General features: G+C 42.6%; 2 protein-coding genes across 2 annotated transcripts in view; both read left to right on the top strand.

Moving 5' to 3' along the window:
• The window catches only part of LOC306740870 (palmitoyltransferase ZDHHC7-like), a 7,551-nt gene extending 569 nt beyond the window's left edge, over positions 1-6,982 (top strand). Inside the window, exons 2-8 of the mRNA XM_079223107.1 lie at positions 1,145-1,238; positions 2,038-2,367; positions 2,453-2,577; positions 2,878-2,974; positions 4,139-4,220; positions 4,400-4,530; positions 4,698-6,982. Of these exons, the coding sequence (XP_079079233.1) occupies positions 2,044-2,367; positions 2,453-2,577; positions 2,878-2,974; positions 4,139-4,220; positions 4,400-4,530; positions 4,698-4,877 (939 nt within the window). The 5' untranslated portion in view covers positions 1,145-1,238; positions 2,038-2,043 and the 3' untranslated portion in view covers positions 4,878-6,982. The remainder of the gene's footprint in view (positions 1-1,144; positions 1,239-2,037; positions 2,368-2,452; positions 2,578-2,877; positions 2,975-4,138; positions 4,221-4,399; positions 4,531-4,697) is intronic.
• A 2,016-nt stretch (positions 6,983-8,998) lies between these two features.
• The window catches only part of LOC306740871 (F-actin-capping protein subunit alpha-2), an 18,485-nt gene continuing 7,483 nt past the window's right edge, over positions 8,999-20,000 (top strand). The window contains exons 1-2 of the mRNA XM_079223108.1: positions 8,999-9,074; positions 19,896-19,959. Coding sequence (XP_079079234.1) covers positions 9,036-9,074; positions 19,896-19,959 — 103 coding nt within the window. The 5' untranslated portion in view covers positions 8,999-9,035. The remainder of the gene's footprint in view (positions 9,075-19,895; positions 19,960-20,000) is intronic.

Raw genomic sequence — 20,000 nt, 5'->3', positions numbered from 1 at the left:
TTATTACTGTACTACACCTCAGAGGTACATGTACTTATTACTGTACTACACCTCAGAGGTACATGTACTTATTACTGTACTACACCTCAGAGGTACATGTACTTATTACTGTACTACACCTCAGAGGTACATGTACTTATTACTGTATTACACCTCAGAGGTACATGTACTTATTACTGTACTACACCTCAGAGGTACATGTACTTATTACTGTACTACACCTCAGAGGTACATGTACTTATTACTGTACTACACCTCAGAGGTACATGTACTTATTACTGTATTACACCTCAGAGGTACATGTACTTATTACTGTATTACACCTCAGAGGTACATGTACTTATTACTGTATTACACCTCAGAGGTACATGTACTTATTACTGTACTACACCTCAGAGGTACATGTACTTATTACTGTATTACACCTCAGAGGTACATGTACTTATTACTGTACTACACCTCAGAGGTACATGTACTTATTACTGTACTACACCTCAGAGGTACATGTACTTATTACTGTATTACACCTCAGAGGTACATGTACTTATTACTGTACTACACCTCAGAGGTACATGTACTTATTACTGTATTACACCTCAGAGGTACATGTACTTATTACTGTACTACACTTCAGAGGTACATGTACTTATTGCTGTATTACACCTCAGAGGTACATGTACTTATTACTGTATTACACCTCAGAGGTACATGTACTTATTACTGTATTACACCTCAGAGGTACATGTACTTATTACTGTACTATACCTCAGAAGTAAATATTGTAAATGTTTTACTGTACTACCCTCAGAGGTAAATATTGTACTTTTTACTTCACCACGTCTGAGAAGTAAATGTTGTACTTTTTACTTCACTACACTTCAGAGGTAAATATTGTACTTTTTACTGTACTACCCTCAGAGGTACATATTGTACTTGTACAAGACGGAGACCTCAGATATTATAGTAAAACACTGCCGGGAAACATTATACTGCACTTTCAATGATTTTACTTTAAGTACAGTTTGCTGATACTACTATCATACTTCTACTTCAGGAATGTTTTGAATGCAGGATGTTTACTGTGTTTTTACAGTGTGGTATTAGTACTTTTAGCTCAGTAAAGGATGTGAACACTTGTCTCCAGCGATGTGACTCCATGTGAAGTGACTCCATGTGAAGTGACTCCATGCAGCAGCCGGAGCAGCGGAGGTGATGCTGTGAAGTAGCGGCTCTTTAAAGTAAGTAAAGATCCGTCTGGCTCCATGTGTCGTCACTGTGATGCGATGCTTCATTTTCCTTTATACTTGTCCACATGCAGCGCCTTTACATTTCATTTTCTATTGAAGGAAGAGAAGATATTCATGATTGAACGACTGAAATAAGTTCAGAAAAATAGGAAAAAAGAAGGAAAGACAAAAATACGTGTGTGTGTATATATACACATTGTTATTATAGTAATGTGGCTAAATAAAGATACTTAGTGTGGTCTGTATATAATATGAATATATATAATATCCGTGGAACATTAAGATAGTATAGTACAATAGGATATACAATATATTATTGTATGAGGCATCAGTTGCTAGTATAGTACAGCAGCAAAACAAAATATCAAATGTAATATAGTATGTTATTAAGTAAGTTTTTTTTTTTTGTTCTATAATATGATTATAGCTAAATTTGGTGAAGTGTTCGGGAGGAGGATTAATAACGGGACGACAAAGAATCTGGACTTTAGTCGACGGACATCAGCCCTTTGGTGTCTGTTTTAAGTGATAAACAAATAAATAAAAAGTAGCTTTATTCAAAACAATCTACAACAAACGTATGCATCGATCCAGATGGTGTCTGCGGAGTCACATGATCCCGTTTCAGAAGCTTTCCCATCATGACAGCAATAATATTTTACGTATTTATGTAACTTTTATTCTATTTTGAGCAGTGATTGAAACCGTGCGTGAACAGACGGATGAATGAATCTCCTCTGAGAAGCAAAACATCAGTCAGAAGTCGCTTTCTCCTGCTTTCCGTCCTCAGGGCAGAATGTCCTCGGGCCACCGGCAGAGGGACGTGGAGCAGCAGCGCTCCCTGCTGGACGGGGAGGAGGAGGACGAGGAGGAGGCGTTGGCGGCGGAGAAGAGTTCCCGCTTCGAGGCCGAGCGCCGCCTCTGGTTCATCCCGGACTGCTGCGGCATGGTGTGCGCCTTCATCACCTGGTCCCTGGTCTTCTTCGCCGACTTCGTGGTGACCTTCGTCATGCTGCTGCCCTCCAGGAGCTTCTGGTACGCCGTGGTCAACGGCGTGCTGTTCAACAGCCTGGCGGTGCTGGCGCTGGCCTCCCACCTCCGCACCATGCTGACTGACCCGGTGAGGAAGCCGACGGCCCGACTGGCGGAAACCGGTTTGAACAGAATCCGGTGGTTTCATGGCGTGTCCTCCCTCCTCTCCCCAGGGAGCCGTTCCCAAAGGAAACGCCACCAAGAAGTACCTGGAGAGTCTGCAGCTGAAGCCCGGCGAGGTCATCTATAAATGTCCAAAATGCTGCAGCATCAAACCGGAGAGGGCGCACCACTGCAGGTCAGAGGTCAACTGTTCTTAAAGCTGCAGCCATTGGTTGACAGTCAACATCTAAACTCTGAGCTCAAAGAGGCTGAAAGGATCTTATGAATGTCGTGCTGCCGGTTTATCTTCTGCTTTGAAGGAAAACATGAAAATCAGCAAGAGAAGAAGAACCTTTAGATGAGATTGACGTTTTTCGAATTATTTAATAAGCCTTCTTCTTCTTCTTCTCCTCCTACTTCATCTTCTCCTCCTTCATCTTCTTCCATTGCTTCTTCTTCCATTGCTTCTTCTCCAACTTCTCCTCCCCTCCTACAGCATCTGTAAGCGCTGCATCCGTAAGATGGACCACCACTGTCCCTGGGTCAACAACTGTGTCGGGGAGAAGAACCAGCGCTTCTTCGTCCTCTTCACCGTCAGTTCCTTTACCGCTAACCTATATATTTATTAACCTCTACGACCGTTAACCTATATGTTTATTAACCTCTACAACCGTTCACCTATATGTTTATTAACCTCCACGACCACTAACCTATATATTTATTAACCTCTACGACCGTTAACCTATATATTTATTAACCTCCACTACCACTAAACTATATATTTATTAACCTCCACGACCGTTAACCTATATATTTATTAACCTCCACTACCACTAAACTATATATTTATTAACCTCCACGACCGTTAACCTATATGTTTATTAACCTCCACGACCGTTAAACTATATATTTATTAACCTCCACGACCACTAACCTATATATTTATTAACCTCTACGACCGTTAACCTATATATTTATTAACCTCCACTACCACTAAACTATATATTTATTAACCTCCACGACCGCTAACCTATATATTTATTAACCTCCACTACCACTAAACTATATATTTATTAACCTCCACTACCACTAAACTATATATTTATTAACCTCCACGACCGCTAACCTATATATTTATTAACCTATATATTTATTAACCTCCACTACCGTTAACCTATATATTTATTAACCTCTACGACCGTTAACCTATATATTTATTAACCTCCACTACCACTAAACTATATATTTATTAACCTCCACGACCGCTAACCTATTTATTTATTAACCTATATATTTATTAACCTCCACTACCGTTAACCTATATATTTATTAACCTCACATTTCTAACATCTGGCTTTTGTCTTCAGAGAGAAAAGTGACAATCTGCATTTATGTCACTTTGTAGCAGTAAGACATTCTTACTCTAATGACCTTTTGTTTTCTCCACGTTTAAAACACACACACACATACACACACACATATGCAAATTAAGTCTTGTATGTAAATTTGAGAGACAAATGATGTTGCTTTGCTGAGTGACGTGTTTTCCTTCTCTCGATGTCGGGAACCGGCTCGTCTTCGTCAGCCGAGTTTGAAGAAGCAACAACGGTGACGAACCTGAGAGAATAGTTTAGATGTGTTTGGTTGATAGTCGTTAGAACCCGTGTTACGCATTCTGCACCAGACTGAACCGTGTGAGGATACATATTTATATATATTTATATCCCCCCCTCAGGATCTCTTTCTTCTGCCCACAGATGTACATCGCCATGATCTCCAGTCACGCTCTGGCTCTGTGTGGATACCAGTTCATCACCTGCGTCAAGGTCCAGTGGAGAGGTGAGTCCTCCCAGCGGCTGCACTGGTTTCAACCGGTCCATCTCCTCCAGGGCCTGGCTCTCAGCTGTGTGCTCTCTCTCTCTCTCTCTCTCTCTCTCTCTCTCTCTTTCTCTCTTTCTCTCTCTCTCTCTCTTTCTCTCTCTCTCTCTCTCTGTTTCTCTCTCTCTCTTTCTCTCCAGAGTGCAGTGATTTCTCTCCACCGGTGACGATGATGCTGATGATCTTCCTCTGCATGGAGGCGCTCCTCTTCTTCACCTTCACAGCCGTCATGTTCAGCACTCAGCTGCACTCCATCTGCAACGACGAGACGGTGTGTGTGTGTAACAAGGATGTGTGTGTGTGTACCGAGGTGTTGTGTGTGTGTGTACCTGGGTGTAATGTGTGTGTACCTGTGTGTAACGAGGTTGTGTGTGTACCTGTGTGTAACGAGGTTGTGTGTGTACCTGTGTGTAACGAGGTTGTGTACCTGTGTGCCAGGAGATCGAGCGCCTGAAGAACGAGAAGCCCACATGGGAGCGTCAGACTCGCTGGGCCGGCCTGAGGGCCGTGTTCGGGGGCCGGCCCTCCCTGCTGTGGGTCAGCCCCTTCGCAGGACTCAAACTACCGACCCTGCTGCCGCGGCGCACCTGGAGGGGCGGAGCCGAGTTCTCCGTCTGACAAAGCGACCGTGGCTCGGAGTTCCTTAAAGCGGTTACGTTCGTGTTCATCAACATAAAACAATGAAATATCACACAATCATAACAAAGATTCTTCTCTTGATTGAATGACATCATCAATTCAAAGGTTCTGTTTACATCCACGAGCCTGTAGGTGTTGACACATTGCGCAATAAAAACCAACCGTTCACAGACCAGTGGAACTATCAGGCCGTTGAGCGTGAACATCCTGGTACTACTGGAGGGTCTAGAACTCCACAGGAACCTTGTTGTGAAATGAAAAGCATGCGAACAAAGTTAAGTTATCCATAAACAAGAAGAGCGTAAAAAAACAAAAGCGCCGGCGTCGTTCTTTAGTTCTTCAGTTCTTCTGCATCCTTTTGGGAACATTGTGAGATAAAGGAAGCGTTGAGTCTACGGGTTATGACATCACTGTCGGATTCATGGTTTTAATTAATGATCTTTGGATCCAGGAGTGAAACACTGAGGTCACATGTTGCACATGCCAACTTTTAAAAAGAAAACTCACTTTGGATCTTCTGCTGTTTCCTGTTTGTTTGTTTGTTTGTTTGTGAGTTCTCAGTCGGGTTCCCTGAACCTTCTCGACTTCACAAACCCCGTCATGCATTTCTCCTTTCACCACCTGAATATCGCCCCAAGCCCTCAAACGGTTTCCTCCGTGCGAGCTGTGAAGTTTTTCAGCGGACAAATATTATTGTAGCGGTTGTCGTTCCCCAAATTTTTTAAATAAAAAAACAAACTCCAGAATTCTTCATAAATGTCGTAAATGCTCGTCGGATCTGAACTAAAACCCAGAAGGCAGAAAAGAAACCCGGCGGTGATGGCGGTGATGGCGGTGAACGCTAACGTTAGCATTTAGCTCGTCCAGCCTCACGCAGATGCTTCTTGTTTGTTTTATTTGAGTTTATTTCAGAACAACAAACAACAGTCGACTCTCTGCTGTTGGCAAACGATCTGCAATCACTTCAGAACCGACGATTCTCTCAGCGAGACGTTGACTGTTTGGAAGATGTAAACGTAGCTGCTGTTATTTGTGGACAACAGGAAATGTCGGGTTATGGTTTCGCCCCAGTACAATCCGCTTCAAACCACAGGGACCAGTTCAATCCGCTTCAAACCACAGGGACCAGTACAATCCGCTTCAAACCACAGGGACCAGTACAATCCGCTTCAAACCACAGGGACCAGTACAATCCGCTTCAAACCACAGGGACCAGTACAATCCATTTCAAACCACAGGGACCAGTACAATCCGCTTCAAACCACAGGGACCAGTTCAATCCGCTTCAAACCACAGGGACCAGTACAATCCGCTTCAAACCACAGGGACCAGTACAATCCGCTTCAAACCACAGGGACCAGTCGGGACGGACCAGTGGACTGAAGCTCATGAAGAGTTTTCTTTTTACAGATTTTATTTCACTGAATTATCTTCCACGGATTCTTAAAACTTATTTTACCTCCAAATTAAATCAACGTGTCTGCAGGTCCTGAAAAAAGTCAAACATATAATAAAACTTAATAAAATGTAAAAGCATTTAAAAATACATATTAAATCAGTGCCGTCCTGCAGATGTTTTTATTTTAATTTTATTGGTCTGATTATTTAAATAAGAAAAGATCTAAAGTCAAAGCTGATGAAACTCCTTTGAACAAAGTTTTGAAAAGAAAACTTGAGAGAAATGTTTCAAAATAATGTTTTTGAGTTTGAGCCGCTGAACTATATTTGTTATGAGATTTATAAGTTCATCTGTTTCCACATCAAATAAACCGACTTCCTCTCTACCTCTTGAAAGAATCTCCGCTTCTATCTGGCTTTTATTTTGAATGATCCGACGGCTGGACCATAAATATCTTGAACATCTGCTTTGGAGTAATAAACAAGCATATTAATTATTAAATATATCTGCAGCAAACAAAATCAAACATCACTTAAATACACAGCAGGCCAGCTGTGAAAATGATTAAATATAAAGACACGGGGACACCTAGTGGAGAGGAGGAGTCATTGCAGGGTAAAGACTCGGACTGTTCACACCATTATTAGTATTATTATGTATTATTAGTCTCAATTATACTACTGTTACTGACACCACTAATGCTTTTATTGTCATTATTATTCTACTGTATCCACTACTGCTGCAGTTTCCATCATTATTCCATTTATAATGTAAAGCCCAAAATCAAAACTAAAATAAAAGTCGCCTATATTTCACCCATTTGTGAAAAGTGAAAAATTATACAGGAAATATTTGTGTGGCAGAAAGACAGAACTCTTTGTAGTAGATGAGCAAATACAAAAAATAAATCTAACAAGTGACCAACATGTGGTTTTAAGTAGTTACTGCATTTTAAATGTAGCAAATGATATATATATATATATATATATATATATATATATATATATATATATATATATATGTATATGTTTTACTGTTGTGATACCATTATTATTAATTAAATAATAATATATTATAATTTCATGTTTATATGAATGCAGGAACTAGTATTCAGAGCCTATATTTAAATTATTTTTAATTATTTTAAAAAGTACCCTGCTGTGGAAATTCCTGCTGTTTGTTGCCAGGTAGGTTTCACCACACAAGGGATTTGCTTTTAGCTTTTTGGCTTAGGAGAAAATAAAGTTGAAAAAAAAAAGCATGAACAAAAATAAAGAAACACAGATATAGAACAAAATAAATGTACAATGAAAAACGTGACAAAATAGAATAATAATATGTAGCATCTATCTGAATTTAAGTGAACAGTTAAGTTTTTGTTGTGCAGAAATGTGCACATTTCTACAGGATGAAGTGTAAAAAGAGAGATCAGCCTGGAAGATGAAGCAAAAACAACTAAACCGTATGACACGAGAGCAGCGGACAGTTTAAAGAATAAACAGGATTATTATATATACTTCAACATTACCAACAGTAAGATGTGTTATTGAGGTAAATTACACTCTATTTATTTTTCTCTTTCTTTTTGCTCTTCACTGGCAGTGTGAAAGGGAATGAGTCAGACAGTGAAAATGACCTCATTCCTCTGACAAGCAGAAAAGTATTTATTTATTTAACAAATAGTCTTAGCTCGCCCTCTAGTGGCGAGAAGCACGACGTACACAATGTGGCAGCATCTCATGTCTCCCCCAGATGTTTGTGATCAAATAAAATAATCCGTTATTAGTTGGGAGATTTACAGGATTACAGCAGCAGGCGGCAAAGTGCACACGAGAGACCAACAAAATCAAAAACAAGTATTATAAATAAGCAATAAAAAACAGTAATAAAAACAGTAAAAAAAAACAAGACATATTTATACCTTAAAACAGGACATTTTCTTAATGTCTGGAAAAGGAATGCTTTCTCTTGTCTATTGCAAATAATGCAAAATGCCATGTGAGCAAGATTACATGAACATAGTTATACATATTTTTATTTTATATATTTTAATACAGCATTAAAGGCACTTCAATGTGCAGCATTGGAACCCGACACGATCTGTAAATGCAACAAATGAGAAGTAAACAGAAGAAAATATCCTTGTTTTATTTCCAAAAGCTGCACAAAAAGTGACTGTACAATATATTTAAATTAAATTAGATTAAATGTTTTGTTTTTAGTTTTTTTGCCAAATATGGTTTCATATTGGTTCATATAACAATAAACATATTAAGATCATAAAAACGGAAGTATACTGCAACAGTCATTGCAGATGGAAAAAAAGAAAACATGACAACAAAAATATGGAAAAATATTTATTTTTTTCAGCACGTTTTTGTGTAGGAATGTTGCACAAATAAATAAATAATCAAAACGTTCATAGTGCAAAAGGTTGTAGTAAATTGCACATATATTACAAACTTTTGCACTATGAACGTTGAGATGATAATACAAAGGATGTGGAGACTTTATTTATTTATTAATTAATACCCAGGAGGGAAATGTTTCTTTACAGCAGCATAAAATAAAGTTAATTTTGCAGCATACACATTATTAAATGATGTACACGCACGAGCACCGCGTGAACTGTCGCCGCCGACGCCGCGCATCGATCACGCGCGCCGCGCCGAGCTGGGAATCCACCCCGCGCGGTGACGTCACGGGGCTCTGACAAGCTGGTGGTGCCGGAAGAAAAGATGGCGGATCATGAGGAGCAGCTATCCGACGAGGAGAAGGTAAGATGCCGATTTAATCGCCGGACAAACGATAGGGGGGAAGGGACCGTTAGCGCTCGAGCTGCGTTCAGGGTCCGTCTCCCCCTCGGTGCTTTCTCTCCGTCGTGCGCCGCCTCGGTGTGGAGGAAGGAGAGAAAACCCTCCAGGCCTCCGCAGACACCGCTGCTGCTTCTGCTCTTTTATTATTTTTAGCTCCAACTTCCGCTCCGTTTGCGAAGCTGAAACGGAGGCTCCTTGTACGGTGCTGGCTCAAAATAGGAACCGTGTAACCTTTTTGTTTCGGTTATTCCACGTCGGTAATGATTATTAGTATGTCTTGTTGTTGTTGTGCCCGGTTGTTTGCGTGTTATGGAAGTTCGACTCCAACCCGCCCTCGCCCTTTTTTTTCTATTTTTTTTTTTTTTGTACATGTTCCTCCGCTTTTCCGTCGTTACACGGCGGATAAAACGAGCACGACCGGAGAGCCGTTAGCTCCGTGACGAGCAGCCGTTGGGATTCTACGCGCTCGCGCTGCCAACGGCTGTTCTTTTAATAAAATAAGTAACGGTCGCGTTTCAGCGGCCAGCTGATGGAAGCGAGCTAAACCTGTGACGTTTCACCAGACAGTTGGTTCATAATCTGTATTAATGTGGGGTTTATCCCATTTTTTTTAAAGTTATATCCACAGATATAAAGCGGTTACACCCGTTAGCCCCCTGCTACTTCCTTCAAATATATCCTAATACAGGTTTTGTTCTTCCTCTGTTTGCCTTTTTGGTTTGGCACATTGACAGCAGCTTTGACAGACAACTGCTACTGGAAAGAATCCATTTTTGACAATTGTTTTTATCAGTTTCATAATACATGTAGTCGTTACAGTTGTACGGATGTAAATATTCAATTCATGGCTTTGTAAATGGAACAGCACATTTTAGACGTCTCTGTGAGCTCTGGTTGTTTGCTTACAATGTTTTGTAAATTCCTCAAAAGGCTAGATGGCAAATTAATACGCAAATAAATAGTAAAAGCGAGCCGTGGTCACAACATCTTTCTTGATGTTATGAACCTCTGGTTCAGCCGAGTGAAACCGATGCGGAAGTGACTTAAAGCTGCAGTCTCTCTCCTGACCACCAGGGGGCGACTCCTCTGGTTGTATAGAAGTCTATATAAATGACTCTACTTCTCTCTTGATGTATTCCCTCAGTAAACATTGTAAACATACGTTTATGTTTCAATCTCTAGTTTCAAGTCTTCTTCAATACAGCATGATGTTCATTTAGTAAATTATGGTCATTTAGAGTCAAACAGACCATCCTTTAGGGCGGGGCTTACTGTGATTGACAGGGCGCTGCTGCTACCAGAGCCGTGTAAGGCGTCTCTACGTCCTCCACATTACAAATACGCTAACTTCCGTTCATCGTTTGCTAAAAACAAACAAACAACATGGCGACGGCCGTATTCCAAGACTCTTTGCTTCAAAACGTCAGTCCACAAACCAACGGGTGACGTCACCCTGCCTACGTCCACTCCTTATACCGCCTGTGGTCCTGACCTCGCAGACAAACCTGCGCCCAAGCTAGTTGACGTCACAGTGAAGTATTCTTAAGCATTCTTCTGGCTAAAAGGGTTGTGAAGCTGAACTCCTGGTTGCCACCCCGTGGGTTATGTAATCGTTCAGAGCGAGAACAAGGCTCGGTCTTATTTGCTTCTGTTCCACATCAGAGTCTGAAATTGTTTTTATTTTAGAGTCCTTGCAGCTCGTTGACCCGCGGGTGTGACGGCGTCGCGCTCGTCAACACACAGGCATCAGCTGTTAGCGAAGCATTTTCATTACAAGGGGCTCGGCTGTGTGACCCCCTTGTACTGTAATGTACTAGCGTCCCCATTTAAACACATGTTTTCAGGTGTGTGTGCTCACGGTGTCAGGTTGTGGTTAAGCTAGTAACAACTTTAAGTGTTGGTGCTGTGAAAAGGATCTCATCTTTTCATCTTTTAACCGCATTAGTCTCCACATTCGTCACGTTTTGACCAGAATGTCTGATTTCGTAGATCTGAAACTGAGAATGACGGTTGGCGACCAGCCAGGCTGTCGGGTCGAGAAACAGGAGGTCAATACGCAGTATTTATATGGTGGTTGCTGTTTATTTCCGTCTCTGAATACGATTGGTGTGGGACCAGGTGGGTTACATCCATCATCTGTATGCAAAAAGCAAAGAATTAGCTCGAGAGCCCCTCAGCCCGAGTAGTGTTGAGAAAACCTGCAAAAAGGAGGAAGTGAGCCTCTTTTTTTTTTTTTTTTTAAACTGCATAACACTGACAGTGGGTAATAGTTTCCGAAATCCACTAGTCAATTTGAATAACTCTTCTCACTGGCTCAGCATGATGTGTGGTGACCCGCCAGAGACCGGCGGAGCGGATGAAGCGATCAGCCACAGCCGGCGTGTCCTGGCACACATCTGGTGGTGCTTTCCCCACAGTTGAACGACAAATCTGCAAATTCTCTGCAAACAGCGTCGTGATCTGACTCCTCACTGCGATGACGAGCGGTCAATCTGCTTTGGAGGAAGACACTGTTTGGACGGGGTCGCCTTTTTTAGAAAAGTGAACCGCGGACATTTCCTCTGCTCGGAACACAATTAATATCTTCGAGGGTTTCTCTCCCCTGAAGCGCTTTCCTAAAAGCATCCCGTGAGAAATCGCTGTTGTGTCTGTCGGAGTCGCTTTGCGTTTCCCCGACCTAAAAAAAGACCCGAAAGCTCCCCGATGGGGGATTTCTAACGAGTCTCTTCCATTTGTAAATGATTAAACGGTGAGAGGAGCCTCATCTCTGCCACAGATAACAAGCACGGCTCGTCGTCTTTTTGAGTCATCTAGGCAACGGCCTGCCAGCTTCCTGACGAAAGAAACCACACATGGGTAAACCAGGAAGCTGCTCTTACTCAATGTGTGTTGGTCTCTTTGTCTGTACTTATGGGCAGGTACGAGAACCAAAAACAAGCACTTATTAAAAACTATATTACCTGTCAACTTGATTTTCTCTCTCTCTCTGCAAGTAAATACCTCGAACAATAATCCGGCAGAATGATTGACAGAGGAGACAAACCCACGACCCACAACAAGATTTATAAGCAAATGGCAGCTGCCCACCTTGACTCGCTGTAGCTTTACACTTCCATTGAATATTCTGCATTGTATTTTATGCAAGCGGTACCATTTTTTTGTTTTAGGTCATAGGAAACCCTGAGGTGTCTGTGCTTCGGTTCCTGTTTTAGAAAGAGCAGACTTTCCTGTCAGCAATATAAGTGGTTTGGTGAGAATCCATTATCTCACGAAAAGTAAGACAGTACATTTATAGGCTTAGTTCTCCCCAAAGCTGGCGAGGCAGTGATCAGTTGTAGATTGGTTAAATTCACAATATTCTGCATTTTTTTTGTCACTCTAAGAGTCGTTTAAGTGATGCCTGGTGGAGTTCTTCTAAAAGTGCTTGACTATTGAGCGAGAATACAAGCGTGTGTTAAGTGTCTCTGTCGGTGAGCAGAGATGAACGAGGAAGCTGAATGAATGTTCAAGCTCTCCCTTCGGCCAATCAAATTCCTAGAGGCGATATGAACCAGAACCCTCCCCTTTAGCGCTTCAGAAAGTGAGATACTGTGTGGTGTTCTGCCAAACTGGAGTTGTAGGACTCGATATGGTTAAATTGTGTAACCGTTTTCAAAGAGGGAACAACTGAATGTACAATTAGATTATGTATTTGTTTGAAGATTGTTTTGATTGATTTGATATCGGACCTTTCTCTCGTGTTGATCACCAGCAAGAATCACCAAGGCAAAACTCCAACGGTCCAAGAAAGCAGCGAGAGAAGCATTAAGTTGTTAAATTTAGCGGCCCTGGGGTTTGGTTCAAGTGAGGCTGGTGTGAACACACCTTAAGAGCAGAGTCCCTTTTCACTGTACAGCCACTCTGAACGGCCCTTCTGCAGTGAAGTTAGCATACCAGCTTATTATACTGCCAGAGAAGAAGGTAAATTGTCACAACGCACAGCAAAGTGCTGACAACACCAAGGATAAGTGGTGTGATCCCTACCAGGGGCAGCAGAGTAAATAATGCATGTGGTCACGGTACAGTGAGGTGAATGAAAGCGTTGACGAACAGGATCCGTACAACGATTTGCAAGTCTTTACGTCAAATTTATCAACCTTTTTACGTGATTACCTTTCATGCTAAATTGTAGCACAAAATACAATATATGGCGTAGATTGAAAAGTCCACGTTTTTAGTGTCAACCAACTCGCTTAATGAATCACTTAATTAAGGTGTATTCTCAAATTATCCAGGTTGACAGTTTTATGGCTGTCTGGGAAAGAAGGGGGGGGATTACAGAAAGCTCAGACTAATTCACTAACGGGGAAGTTAAAGGGCCGTCCCAACAACCCGGCGTGTGTCCCTGATCCCGGCTCGTGAACAGCTGTCTCAGACCGTCGGGATATATATCGGCGGAAACTCGGCAGCATCTCCCTGAGACAGAAGAATGCACAGCCGAGTGAGCTGTCTGTACTCGCCTGCAGCAGTGAAGTAGAGTTTATCTGTCTCGGAGCACTTCAAACTGGTGCTTCGTTTTAGAGCAGATTACAACCTGGTTTCCTATAACCCGATAAGCGTTGATGCGCGTCCGCATACTGGAGGTGGTAAGTCAAGCCAGTGATGGTCCGTTTATCGCATAGCTGGGTGCCGGTGGGTAAAACGACACTACTACAGCGTAAGGAGAAGCCATTGTGGGCGCTGGCTGAAGGTGATGGACGTGCACATGTAAAGTACACACGGCAGCAGTATTTATGCCGCGCAGCGAGAGTCCCTGCCAAAGTATCCAGCATGTGTGTGTGTCGGTTAAACAGTCAGATTAATCATTGATTATCGTCTCTTTTTACAGCTAAGACCGTCAAATATAAGCGTGCACATAAGTTGGCAAGCTCTAAACATGTAATTAATATCGCTACCAGCATCAAAATATCCAATTTCTTCTCGAAGATGATGACAAACTGCCAAAAACGGCGTTCCTCAGGGTACGTTGTGTAGCCGACTCCCCTTAGCTCCTTCTACACAGCTATGATGACGGGTTATTGTGCGTTATTTGTCAGAAAATACCGCCAATAAAGTTCACTAAATAATGAAGCTGCTCGGTTTTTATTTCTTTATGTTCATGTAATGAATATAGTGATACGTGTTATGCAGACGGAAGTGATCGCTGTAAGAGTTTTCCACTGTATCCTGTGAATGATTCTTGAGATTTTTAGTGACTATCTAAAGGTTTTTAGAATGTCTGACCAATATCAGAAAAGACACAGCAGCAGACGGCAATACAATATTCAGAGAGAGAGAGTTTTGTTATGCTTTCACATACGTTTGACAGCAAAAAAAAAAAGAGAGAATTATGATAAAATGTTCACTCGAGCAAGTTTGAAGTCTCCTAAACTTCACATTAACTGAACCTGGTGGCTGCCTGGGAGGCAGAAATCGATCAGAAAAAAACGCTTTTTATGATTTGCAGTCGACAGGATGTTGTAGTTATTGGGCTGAAACTGGAAAGAAAGAAGAAATTACAGGTTTGATATTTGAACCAAGACAGTAGAGCAGGTGGCGTTGTGACCAGAAAGTCATTACTGTATAACATGGTGTCACAATCATTAGAAAAAGTCATGATCTTTCCTATCAGGAAACCCCGTTTCATGAAAGCGTCTGCCTCCCTCCCTCCGTCTGTATTTATGCCCTCATTTCTTCATTTTAATCTCCAGCCGACCAGCCGCCTCCTTTCGATTAGCGGAGGAACGTTTCTAGCCGGCCTGCGGCTGCCGGTCCTCCTCCTCTCTGCCATCGCTCTCTGGACTTATTATTCATAAGTTATTGCCCCTGTCACCAATACTCGCCCTCATCGGACAGGTTTTCCTCCAAACTCGGCTCTGTTTAAAGCATTTCTATTTAGGATATTGAAATGGATGCACGCCAGGGAAGCGGATCAAACTCACGGGGGGAGATGATGCAGCTTAAAATGCCCGCGGGCCCCAAAAAAAAATGTTGCATTCAATTTTACCCCTGCTGTGTGTGTTGCTTTTTTTTTTTTGTACCGTTATTATTTCCCCGGCTCTGGATTGGTGGTGATAAGGCGATTTTGATGCTGGGATTAGTTCTAAGTGTGTCGGCGGGTATCATTTGGGAATTAAGAAAGGCTGCTCCATCACAGGGTGCATTTTGTAGGGGTATGGTGTTGGGATAGTGCAGTTTGTTTTGCGAAGGAAGAAGGAGGGGCTGCTGGGTAATATGAGGATGAATATACAGTGTGCGAGTTGAAAGAGAGCGAGACCAGCTGGTGTCTCGCCCGAGAGGACAAAGACGCGAGGATCCCACACAGCGGGGGGCGTTCATGTCCCACGTTCTGCTAGCTCCACCAGTATTATTCCAGCTCCTTGGTTAGATCTCCTCGGGAGACAAACAGCCAGTAGAAGAGAGACTTTCTCCAAGATTATGATGATGATGATGAGGATGATGACGACTGAGCCATATTTAGATAACACCGCCTCACACACTCACAGCAATCATCTGCCTCTTGCTGTCTCTTCTGTTCCCGTTAAATGAACAAACTAGTCAGTTTTTTTTTTGTATGTGTGTGTTCAACTGCAGAAATATCTCCATTAACTGTAATGCAGTTTTCCAAAGCTGCAACCTCCATAAAATGTGGTTTATTATTTTCCTCGGGGACAGATTTTCTCTGAAAAATATGCTCCTAAATGCAAAACCTGCTCATTTGCGACTCCCAGATATTAGACCTTAACTACTAGCACTGAAACAACACAATGGCTTTGACTTTAAAACAGGTTTTTAATTATAAAATGTATCTTCTAGTCAAATTAAATGTCTGAAAGTTCAGAACAAACGGCTGTGAATCCTCATTTTAGAAGCTGTGATCTATAGATTTGAGAAAGAATGCAGCTTTAACACATGAAGCATAGACTTCTATACCACCAGAGGAGTCGCCCCCTGGTGGTCAGGAGAGAGAATGCAGCTGTAGCACATGAAGCTTAGACTTCTATACAACCAGAGGAGTCACCCCCTGGTGGTCAGGAGAGAGAATGCAGCTTTAGCACATGAAGCTTAGACTTCTATACAACCAGAGGAGTCACCCCCTGGTGGTCAGGAGAGAGAATGCAGCTTTAACACATGAAGCATAGACTTCTATACCACCAGAGGAGTCGCCCCCTGGTGGTCAGGAGAGAGAATGCAGCTTTAGCACATGAAGCATAGACTTCTATACAACCAGAGGAGTCACCCCCTGGTGGTCAGGAGAGAGAATGCAGCTGTAGCACATGAAGCTTAGACTTCTATACAACCAGAGGAGTCACCCCCTGGTGGTCAGGAGAGAGAATGCAGCTTTAGCACATGAAGCTTAGACTTCTATACAACCAGAGGAGTCACCCCCTGGTGGTCAGGAGAGAGAATGCAGCTTTAACACACTTCAGCGTCGGCTTCCCTTTCCGAATGATAAATCCCTGTTTGGAGCTCAAAACTGATAATGAATCAAAAGTCTTTGCCTTCATGTAGCACGTTAGCGGTCGGTGCTCGAGGCTGAAACTAGGCCTCAGAGCTTCAAAGTGTCCCGGTGGCCCGAGTCCCGGAGTGACATACTGCCATCGGAAGGAATATTTAACCTCGCTGCTCAACAGTAATTACCTCTGCAAAGGAGGCCATGGTTTTGGTTCCATTCGTCTGCTAGCTAACAAGATAACTCCGATCCGTTAGACTTTGAGATACGTTGGGTCTGAGGTTATTATTTTCTCTCAAACAAAGATCAAATTACAGTATTTAGCCTACGTTTTCTTTTTGTCAGGTGAGGCGCTATGTAGATTCCTTTCAGACGCAGCAATGCATGAAGCAGACGCCTTCCTTCTGTCAGCACAGCAGCTCTGTGATGTCCTATTCATTGTTTTATCTGGGAGGGAAAGTGCACATTAATAAAACATCACTGTAAATGCGTCAAGGAGCTATTTTTTCATCCGTAGTCCCTGGCCAGATGTTACGAAGTCACCCTAAAAAAAACCTGAATGAGAGGGTTTAAAATGACAAAGTGATTCATCATTTATTATTGATAAGCATGCAGAAACAGTAATAAATGAAGAGAGAATATCAATGTAAGTAGAAACATCATTCAGGACACCCTCATACTACATTGTCAAGTACTAGTAAGACCAGGCGGCTCCTCTGGTTGTATAGAAGTCTAAATAAATGACTGTGCTTCTCTCTTGATGTATTCCCTCAGTAAACATTGTAAACATGAGTTTATGTCTCAATCTCTAGTTTCAAGTCTTCATTTAAAGTCAAATAAACCATTAAGCAGGGTACGCTTTACATAATTCTGCCGCATTGTTAGACACTAAAAACATACAGAGCAGAAGCACAAAACATAGAATCAATCATGCAATTAAAGAAGCGCATGCAGGCCGACTGAGGGACAAGATCCGTGTTGTCCTTCAGCATCTGCAGCACTCGCATTATATTTAGTTTCCTCGATCCGTAGCCAGGAAGGAAGGAAAAACAATTTGTGTATTTGTGTCCAGCCTGTAAAAGTAGAAACGTGAATGTATTTTTCACAGACTGTCTCAGTGCATCAGCAGAACTGGTTTGAGGTACTTGGAGGAAAGAGGAAGTAGTACTCTGTTCTTAACTAGCTTTTAACAGTCAATGCCGCGCTCATAATCCACTAATGGAGTATCCTCTTCCTCCTCCTAGCGATTCATTTCAAACCGCGTCTCCTCTCTCCGCCCGCCAAAACAACGTTCGTGTCGGATGCGATGGTAAAACCGCCCCACGCCCGATTCCTTTGCCGTCTTCACGGGTCCCTCCCTCGCTGTGTTGGCCTTACGCAATCAGGTCTGCAAGCTCACCCAGTCTCTCACGGCGGGCGGGATTTAAAATATCTGCGGTCGGCAGCATTTACACCACTAATAATAATAATTAAAGTGTTCAATGTGGGGGGGAAACATACCTGATATGTAATTATAGTCTGTCTCGACGCAGGTGCATTCTGAATTTCCTCTACGTGTGACTGTGTTTGTCTCTTTGCCCCCGTAATAGACTGGTGCACCTTTTACAGGTAGCCAAAGGCATGCTGGGTAAAAGGCTTTGGCGCCCACCCTACGACCCTGAATAGAATAAAGCTCCGAAAATTGCATTCATGGATGTCATTACAGTATCGCATTGCATTGAAACGGGGAGACGAGACAAAGAAAAAGCGAAGCGTAACGTCTTTATATCTGACCGTGAGGCGGTGCGTTCAATGTCCAGCAGCACTTAGAGTGCTGCCGCTGGACTTTAACTCTATTAATAGACTTTATTGAAACCAGATATGCCAGATGAGAGAGAGAGGGTTCAATTTAATGTCACATATGTGAACCAGTTGAGGGTCTTAGTTTGTCTTGTTATTTACAAACCCTTTTTAAATGTTATAGTTCATCATTATCAACTGTCCCATATGTTTATAACGGCCAAATGATACTATAATTACAAGATAAAGGGCAGATAAATGTGATAATAAAGACATTTTATGTCATATTTCATTTCTTTTAAATGATTTGACAAGCATTTTGACCTGCGTTCCTGGAAACGGCCCCTGAGGTGTCGGGAGATTCTTCCTGGGGGAAAGCTTGTTTAAACACTTTCCGTCCACGAGGGAGAGCCCATGCGAATGAGTCTTTTCCCACGGGGACGTCGAGACACACACACACACACACACACACACACACACACACACACACACACACACACACACACACACACTTCTGTTTATTATTCACAAAGAGAACGCACGTCGTTGTGTTTCACGAATATTTAGAAGCGAAACAAGTGTGTCACGATGATCTCACGACAGGGGATGCGAGATGCAAACGCAGACACGCTTTGATCTCAACATCACACACACACACACACACACACACATGTACGTTCCTCCCCGAGTGCTTTCCCTTCTCTCAGCATCACTCATTAGCGAGAATCAATCTGCAGCTCTGCGCGAGTGCCAGAGCACTTGTATACACACACTGCTAATAAGGGCCCAGGGGACAACCACACACACACCTTCACACACACACACACACCTTCACACACACACACACCTTCCCCGATACACCAGCTTGTGACAGAGAGAAGTTGAGACATATAGAGGTAGGGCGAGAGAGAATATGTCCACTGGAGTCCGCAGCACATTTTCATGTCCTTATATGGCTGTGAACCAGGCGGGGGGAGGATGGGGAGGGGCCGTCCGTCGTCTCGCTCTCAGTTTGACATGTGACCTGGAAACAGGAAGTGTTGCGGTGCAGCAGCAGAGTGAGGAAGTGAGGGAGAAAAATAAAGTGAGGGAGAAAAATAAAGCGAGTGCTCATAGGTGGCGAGACGTTGACGGCGTCGTCGCACCCTCTGTTGGCCACCGCGTGTACACAGTCAGCGTGTACACAGTCAGCGTGTACACAGTCAGTGTGTACACAGTCAGCGTGTACACAGTCAGCGTGTACACAGTCAGTGTGTACACAGTCAGTGTGTACACAGTCAGCGTGTACACAGTCAGTGTGTACAATGTGAAGGTTAGGCACTACATGAGTGTACCAATGGGAATTCATTAACTTGTGATCAATAAAAAAACACATTGTCCAAAAACAAAGGAGTAAATCAATCCACAATAAACAGATTTAAATGTCATTTTGGTGTCTGTTTTGGGGCAATGTGTAATAAAGACTGATCCTGTTTGCTGGTTTTGTGTCGGATCAGTCTAAACCTTTACCTTTTTGTCGTTGTTGTCTGCAGGTACGCATAGCAGCTAACTTCGTCATCCACGCCCCGCCAGGAGAGTTCAACGAAGTGTTCAACGGTAACTATTCAATTCATGGAGGGAGGGGGGGGGGGACATAT

The sequence above is a fragment of the Taurulus bubalis genome (assembly GCF_910589615.1).
Source record: "Taurulus bubalis genome assembly, chromosome: 9".
In the NCBI taxonomy this organism is placed as follows: domain Eukaryota; kingdom Metazoa; phylum Chordata; class Actinopteri; order Perciformes; family Cottidae; genus Taurulus; species Taurulus bubalis.
Note: the sequence above shows the minus strand (reverse complement) of the source record. Positions and strands in the feature narration are given on the sequence as shown.